This window comes from Schistosoma mansoni, chromosome 3 (genome assembly GCF_000237925.1).
Source record: "Schistosoma mansoni strain Puerto Rico chromosome 3, complete genome".
In the NCBI taxonomy this organism is placed as follows: domain Eukaryota; kingdom Metazoa; phylum Platyhelminthes; class Trematoda; order Strigeidida; family Schistosomatidae; genus Schistosoma; species Schistosoma mansoni.
The window spans coordinates 5,908,690-5,916,748 of record NC_031497.1 but is presented as its reverse complement, the minus strand read 5'-3'; the positions used below and the strand labels follow the sequence as shown (position 1 = coordinate 5,916,748).

The following is an 8,059-nucleotide window of genomic DNA, read 5'->3' as shown; positions in this document are numbered from 1 at the left end:
AAAGTCAGAGCTTTGCATCCAAAAGAAATATGTCCAACCGCTCCTTTTACCCTAGTCAACTTGTTAATAATCAATTTTATAATATGGTGACATTAATTTGATTAATGCTCGTTTTTATATCATAAACTTATTTTATCTACACATCTTACCAGTCATTATTATTCTTATTCTTCTTCTTCTTATTATTATTATCACACTTGCTAACCTTTTAGAGAAATTTATTCAGCATCCATCCCTATTTACTATATCTGACCTAATTCATATTATTCTACATATTACGTAATTTCTAATTTGTAATCCAATTGTTCTATCTCACCCCCTATGTCAACTATATATATATTCTGATCATTTGTCTTACGATTTTATTTCACTTATAAAGTGATTCAGGTTAACACTTCATATGAGTCAGCTCCAACATTAACAATTCGATTTTATTTTATATCACAAACACTCCTTGATTCACATGTTACAGTTTCTCTTAAATGATGTACTCTGCCTTAAACTTGACCAATTTTCTTTTGTGGATTATTAATTTGGATTTATAATTGTAGAACTTGATGAGAAATAATTGAAAAGAATATTCTTCGTTCATATTAATTGTGTTTTAATCATTTTTAATCTGTTAATTAGAATTTGAATTTTCTACTAGAAATTTTTCTCATAAAGACCATCCTTCATCTTGAGTATGTTAGTAGATATTTTCTTAATGGTTCAGGGCTTCTTTTTAGTATGTCAAGTTTTTGCATTATTTCTTCTGTGTATAATCTTCTTAAAACAATTGTACTTGGATTGTGTGAAATGTTTTCTTCTTGTAAGATATGTCTGTTGAAGTATTTGAGACAAGGGCAAGAATATAAATTGTAATATCCAATTATCGAGAGATGCGTTCAGGGTAATAGCGTTTTGTTCATTGTTGTTGTTTAATACACCATGTTATAGTCTTTATTATAGGAAATACTTTTTACATTAAAAAAAAACGTTGATATTAAGTTATTTCTTTATTCCTATGTTCAACTCAACCCCTGAAGTATTACATTAACTCCTTGGAATAATACTGATTGGAAGATTTTGCTCGGTGTTTATTTGCTAACATTCATGTGATTACAAAGAAAAGAAACAACACAAAACAGAAAAGAAGAAGAGTTTCGATCACTTGATAGTGATTTTCTACATTACTTAATGAGAATGACTTTGAGAAAAGACAAACTGTCTAAAATTGATCAAACGTTTATTCATTAATTTGACCAGATAACTCACCTCCTGTAATATGATATACTGAAATTCTTGTCTGTCAGATTAATGTGAATCGATTTCTATCATTCTGATTAAATAACCTAATAGTTGATAAATAGACTATCAGTATTTATTTTAAGTGTTTCATTCATTTCATTGTGTCATGTTTTTATATATGATGACTAATATTTCATGCAAAACATTTATAGGCCACATCACCAGATGAGAGAGCACTTGTTATAGGTGCAGCACAACTTGGCATTCAAATTTATGGGTAAATTACTCAATGAGAATAATTCACATTCCAGAATATATCGTCTAGAGTATGATCAATTTTTACAAAATGGTTCAGATCAATCAGAAATTATGGAATATTCCATTGATGCAGTTCTAGAATTTGACTCAGTTCGAAAACGTATGAGTATTATGGCTAAACATCCTGATGGCACATATCATATTCATAGTAAAGGTGCTGAATCAAGTATTTTTGAGGTGAGGTAGTTCAACTGATTTATTTCTATTTTAAGTATTATCAATTTCTATCTCAATTCTTTTAAAGGAACCGTAATTTTTTACTGTGTGGAATATATGTTTTCTTCTTTACGAATTGAACTGTTGCCTATCTATAATGTACGACTACAGCCTAATTGAATGTTACATTGATTCAGAGCTAATATTTTAAACATTGATTGATAATGACATGCATTTATTCTTTTTTGAAACTAATCAGCTGATTTACTCTCTGTATGAATGTTCCAACTAAAACTCGACTTCAAAAAAGTGATCAACTTTTAAATTCAGTCATTAAAAAATCCAATCAATGAGTTAATATTCCAACACAAACTCATCATTTAAGTCCTAAATATGAACAGCCAGAAGGAACTAAAATAGTGACAGCTCTGTAGTTGATAGGAATCTCAGGTTTATAAGTCTAAAATTTAAATATAATTTGAATGCGACAAAAGGAATATTATTGCTAATTAAACAAGATATTGATAGCTGTGAAAGTAAGTTTACATCTGCATAAATTTGCAGAAAATGATGTTTATCGCCTAATTTGCCGCCAAAAATCTTCATCTATTTATCAAGATTAATTCAACTGATTGTTCCTTAGTTCGCACATTCACTGTAAAAATAACACAATATTAATCATTTTTGTTCAATTTAATTCATATTAGATCAGTTTATAATTATTCAGGATTAATTCACTTAGATGAAGTAAATGACCATTTGGATACTAGTTTTATTGAAATCAAAATACAATCACTGATTGCTTTAATTCTAATTTCATTCCAATATTATTCCAATTCCAATTCAGTTTTAATTTATTCTTATTACAATAGAATTTTACGCAACATTAGTATATTTAATGATCAGTTTAAATATTTAAATAGATATCTCCGATATATTATAACATGCACCAATCAAACATACTTGACGGAGAAGCTTTGGAGGATGTAAAAACCTTTACATATCTGGGAAGCATCATTGATGAACACGGTGGATCTGATGCACTTGTGAGGGCGAGGATCGGCAAAGCAAGAACAGCATATCTACAATTGAAGAACATCCGGAACTCAAAACAATTGTCAACCAACACCAAGATCAGAATTCTCAATACAAATGTCAAGACAGTTCTACTGTATCAAGTGGAAACCTGGAGAACTACGAAAGCTATCATTCAGAAGATACAGGTGTTTATTAACACTTGTCTACGCAAGATACCTCGGATCCGTTGGCCGGACACTATCAGCAGCAACCTACTGTGGGAGAGAGGAAACCAGATTTCAGTAGAGAAAGAAATCAGGATGAAGCGCTGGAAGCGGATAGGACATACTTTGAGGAAACCATTCAACGGCGTCACAAGACAAGCCCTCACATGGAATCCTGAAAGCCAAAGGAGGAGGTGAAGACCAAAGAACACATTACGCCGAGAAATAGAGACAGACATCAGGAGAATATACAACAACTGGGTAGATCTAGAAAGGAGGGTACAGAACAGTGTGAGTTGGAGAATGCTGATCAGTGGCCTATGCCCCATTAAGGGTAACAGGCATAAGTAATATTACAGTTCATATTCTTCCTGAACTCATTTGTTATTGGTAACTTATGTTGAGAATATGAATAATACAATCCTATAATTATTTTAACTTCGATAAACATTGAATAAACGAAATACATTATATCATTTTGTTAAATTTACGTTTTCTTTTGAAAAAGCAAACCAGTATCTATAACACATTAATACAAAGAAAAATAGATTAAGAGGTTAACTCTATTTCAATCCTTTACAATAAGCTATCACATTCCATACATAGAAACAAATTGAAAACAATTGAATGTATTATTCATTTAAAAAACTGGTCACACATATCACAATTACAGTTAGTGAATTAATGTTTATTGCTTCTAAAGATACTTTTAAAAGAAAAAAATAGTTTTTTAGCTGACATTTATACATAATGAAATTTAGCTTTGATATATACGTGTATATGTGGTGTACATATATAAGTAGTAAACTAGTGAACAATTAACAATACTTTGCCAATTGTACTTTACATTGTCATGTATATCAGCTTGTAGCATATTATTGAATAAGATGTTTTGGTTGGATACTATATTTTGAATATTAGTTAACAGCTATCTTTTTGTTGTTGTTGTGTGGAAAACTCTTATTATTTTGATTTTGTTTTTAAAGTATCTAGTTATATGTAGATTGAAAATTAGTTGCTAATCATTTTTTTGATTGTATTCAGATGTTTATTATGTTCATCAAAATAATTCATATTTAAAATAGAAGAATTTCTAAAGTTAATAAAGATATCTTATTTGTACTACGTTAAAAGGAGATGACTTGTAAAGTAGAGTTCTTTAAAGCCAAAACATCAGCTTTGATTCTTGTCAAAGTGTTAGAGATTTAGTTCCTTCTTCAAGTCATTCATTAAATGTCATTTTACGTCTTTTTTTATTAACGACATCACTGAGTTTTATTCTTCGATTTACGGTGCACTGATGTTATTGTATATGGAGTTTCAGGGACGGTCTGTAAATTTCAGCCTATCTATCTAGTCTAATCTCAATAAATCAACTGATGTACGGTCTATCAAAAACAATAAACTTTCTACTATAAATTCATTGTGTGTAACTTCACGATGTATCTAACTCGCAATGTTTAACATTTAACGTTAAGTTGTTGATGGCGTTTTCTCATTTCACTGAACATTATTTGCTAATCATTTTTTATTGTATTCAGATGTTTATTATGTCTATCAAAATAATTCACATTTAAAATAGAAGAATTTCTAAAGTTGATAAAAGGCTTATTTGTACTATGTTAAGACCAGATGACTTGTAAAGTATTCATTTTATTTCTATAATGGTTATGGGATCTGATAAGAATAATGTGATGAAAGTGACTCCTTTAATTTATATTATTCACTTGCCGGGATGATTAAGTCTATCTAAAAACGCTAGATGACTGTTATTTAAGCAATGTAGTTAATTTTTAAGAAACGTAATAATTTGTCTGGAAAAGAATGAATGTAGTTAGCCGTGGAACCCAGGATGAATAAGCCTTTCCATTTAGGATTTGTCAGATATATGTACCTAAGATCCTAATATGAGTGAATATTCCACGACTTGAACCTATCATCTTTAGCTACAAATAAGCTACTTATTATTCACTGAATTATTGAGTTCAAAAAGTTATTAGCTCATGCAATGAGTATGAATGTTAATCGGATTTGAAATGACTTTTATTATCTCGTTATTGTTATTCCTGAATATCAAAAACGGGATCGTCTGAATGATTACAAATTGAATCAAATATACTGCTTCTTAACTTTAACTTTTAACTGACTAATAATTTCGCTAAATGGTAATCTCTGTTTTTTTCATCAATATCCTTAGATTTTATAGCTGTGAGTGAATTTTAACTAAGTGGTTTCCAGTATGAATCTTGATAATATTGCACCTATGTAAAGAAAAGTTAGACATTAACACCATCGGATGCCGGTTCAGTGGTCTAGAGGTTAAGTGCTCTGGCGCGAGAATGGTAGGTTCTGGGTTCGAATCTCGCGAGGTGAGATCGTGGATGCGCACTGCTGAGTAGTCCCACAATAGGGCGAAACGGCCGTCCAGTACTTCCAGGTTTTCCATGGTGGTCTAGCTTCAATTGACTCATGCTTTCAACTATAAAGAGAAATCACCTATCTGCAAAAATGATGTGAATAATAACTATTGCGTTTTCCATTGAAAATAACGTTGAATTTTACTCATCTATAATAAACACTGTGAATTTTATGTCTTTTAACTCATCTTTTTAATGCAGTCGGGAACTTGAAAATTTTAAAATGAACTGAATGATTAATTACAGTTAAATTTCAAAAGAGATTTTAAAAAAAGAATGGCGAAAATGGTTTTTTTCAGGCGTGATCTACATAGACAATCACTGATAACTAAGAAGCGTCAAACAGCTGAATCATCTTAGCATGGAACCCCTTAACAATATGCACCCACAACTCGAACTCAGGGTGTTTAAGTCTGGTGGCAAGAAATTAACCTTAAGAACACTGAGCCAGTAACCGAAGGTTTACATGTTAAACTTCAACAATTTGTGGTATTCAGCAACTACACTCCGTTGCCTATGAACCTTATGTTCTGTGTTCGGTTTTCATTCGGGCTTGTAGATGTGTACTGAAGAGTGAAATAGCTGTTCAGTGACTTTTGGTTTCTAGTAGTCTAATCAATTAATTCGTCTGTATTCGCTATCCCTGATGAACTCTTTCAGTGATATCATTTTATGACGCGATTCAAATAAGTTAAAAACACTCAAGGCATAAGCACTGTTGTGTTCATTAAAATAAAAAAACATCAAAAGAACATATTCATCCAAGAGCAAATCTTTAATATATCTAATCACTTTAATAAATTTGAACGAAGTAACTGTAAATAAGATTTGTGGATCATAATGAATTCATTCTATTTCAAGGTATGCTTTGTCAGTTTTTAAATAGTTGGAAACAAGAGTTTAGTTTATAATAACTGATATTATGTTGAAATGAACGTTCGCAAACAAATGAACAGTACATTTAAACAATATAAATCATCTAAGTTGAAATTTTATTAATTGAATTTATGAGTCGATATAAGCTAGATCACCATTGAAAACGTAGAATCACTAGATGACCGTTTCGTCGTAGTATGGGATTTCTCAGCAATGCACATCCACGATCCCACATGAGTGACTCTAACCTTCGGTTCTGATAATAAGCTGAAATTGTTGCAAAGAATATGTGTAAAAAAGTTATTCATATTGTTTATATTAACTGAAGTATAAGAGGTAATAATTATAAACATGCGATCAAAGAAATTACTGGACAATCAAATTACATAAAATATTTTTAAGATATCAGTGGATTGTTAATAGATGAAATTGTAAGTGAAATAGTTCTCAGATAGTTATTTTACACGAGGATTACTAGGTTTACTACGATTTTTTCCGTGGGTCTAGTTGATAATGTGTAATAGACAATTGTTAAAAGTTTAAATAAATTTTTCACTAGCTAAGTTGTAAAATATACAGAAACATTGAAAGTATAAACAGTGTAATTGATCCAGCAATGAAGATGAAAGTATGTTGGCATACTCCAATACGATATCATTCATGAACTGGATAGTTCTGTAATTAATGTCAACGTTAACCGCAATTGTGCTGAGTTGGATGTATCTTGAAAAATAATCCTTTTTATCACAGCAACAAATATATAGTGATGATGCGTTAGCAACTGTGAAAATTGCATGAACAATTTCAATGACCAGTGGAGTCCAATCCGTGTCAGGTGGAGAAAATTATCCACTTTAGACAATGGATGAAGGGTTGTTCAAGATCATGAATTGATTGAATTTAGACATTAACACCGTTGGGTTCTGGCTAAAAAGTTTAGAGGCTAAACGTCTGCGTGCGAGATCAAAGATCCTGGTTTCGCGTCCCTCATGCGGGATCGTGAATACTCACTTCTGAGGAGCCCCACACTAGTACGTGGTAGCCGTCCAATGCACCCACGTTTTTAACGCTGGTCTGGCTTAGATCGATTTATGAATTCAACTATTAAAATTTCATAACACTTATATGCAACCATGAAATTTCACACATACATCTATTGAACAACAAAGCATAATATTAAAATACAGACCTCACCACTAAAATTGGTTCACTGTCAGAGAGTATTTTTCATGACATTATATACCTCCTAGTAATCAATCTGTACAATAAATAATTACAAGGTATCTTGTATATCAGAATAAGAAATATATTTATTAATGTTGTAGCACAGCACATATTTAACTGGATTTCTTTTCTTTTCAGTGTTCAGTAACAATAATAACTACTGTCTTAAATGTTAAGTATTTAACTCTCTGAAAGAGTTACCAATACAGATGTAGACATTGTTCTGATGTTCGTATTTCCCCCGTTTCCAAAGAGAACTTTTATGCTAGATTAATATTACCTGAAGAAATGTTGAAAAATAGAAAAACACTAGGCATCTGTTTGATTTTCATTTTAAGTTTTAAGTACAGTCATAATATTGCCAGGGATCGAACCCAAGACTCTAATTCTCTAGGAATGAAAATAATACCACTGACTCAACTAATAATAACCCAATGATGTATAATTCATAGTGAAGTTAAGTTGTGAAATTCTGCGACCATTATCCTAATACCATCAATAATATATTATGTGGAACAACAAAACAGCTAAAATATAGTTTTTTGACACGTTAAAATACTTGACTTTTTAGTAGCCTCAACTCTTCAAATTTTTTCA

The 8,059-nt window shown here is 31.0% G+C and overlaps 1 protein-coding gene across 1 annotated transcript in view; it reads left to right on the top strand.

Moving 5' to 3' along the window:
* Positions 1-1,503: 1,503 nt before the first annotated feature.
* The window catches only part of Smp_159720 (putative atpase, class VI, type 11c), a gene marked incomplete at both ends in the record, with an annotated part of 47,217 nt that continues 40,661 nt past the window's right edge, over positions 1,504-8,059 (top strand). Inside the window, one exon of the mRNA XM_018799012.1 lies at positions 1,504-1,730. Within this exon, the coding sequence (XP_018650844.1) occupies positions 1,504-1,730 (227 nt within the window). The remainder of the gene's footprint in view (positions 1,731-8,059) is intronic.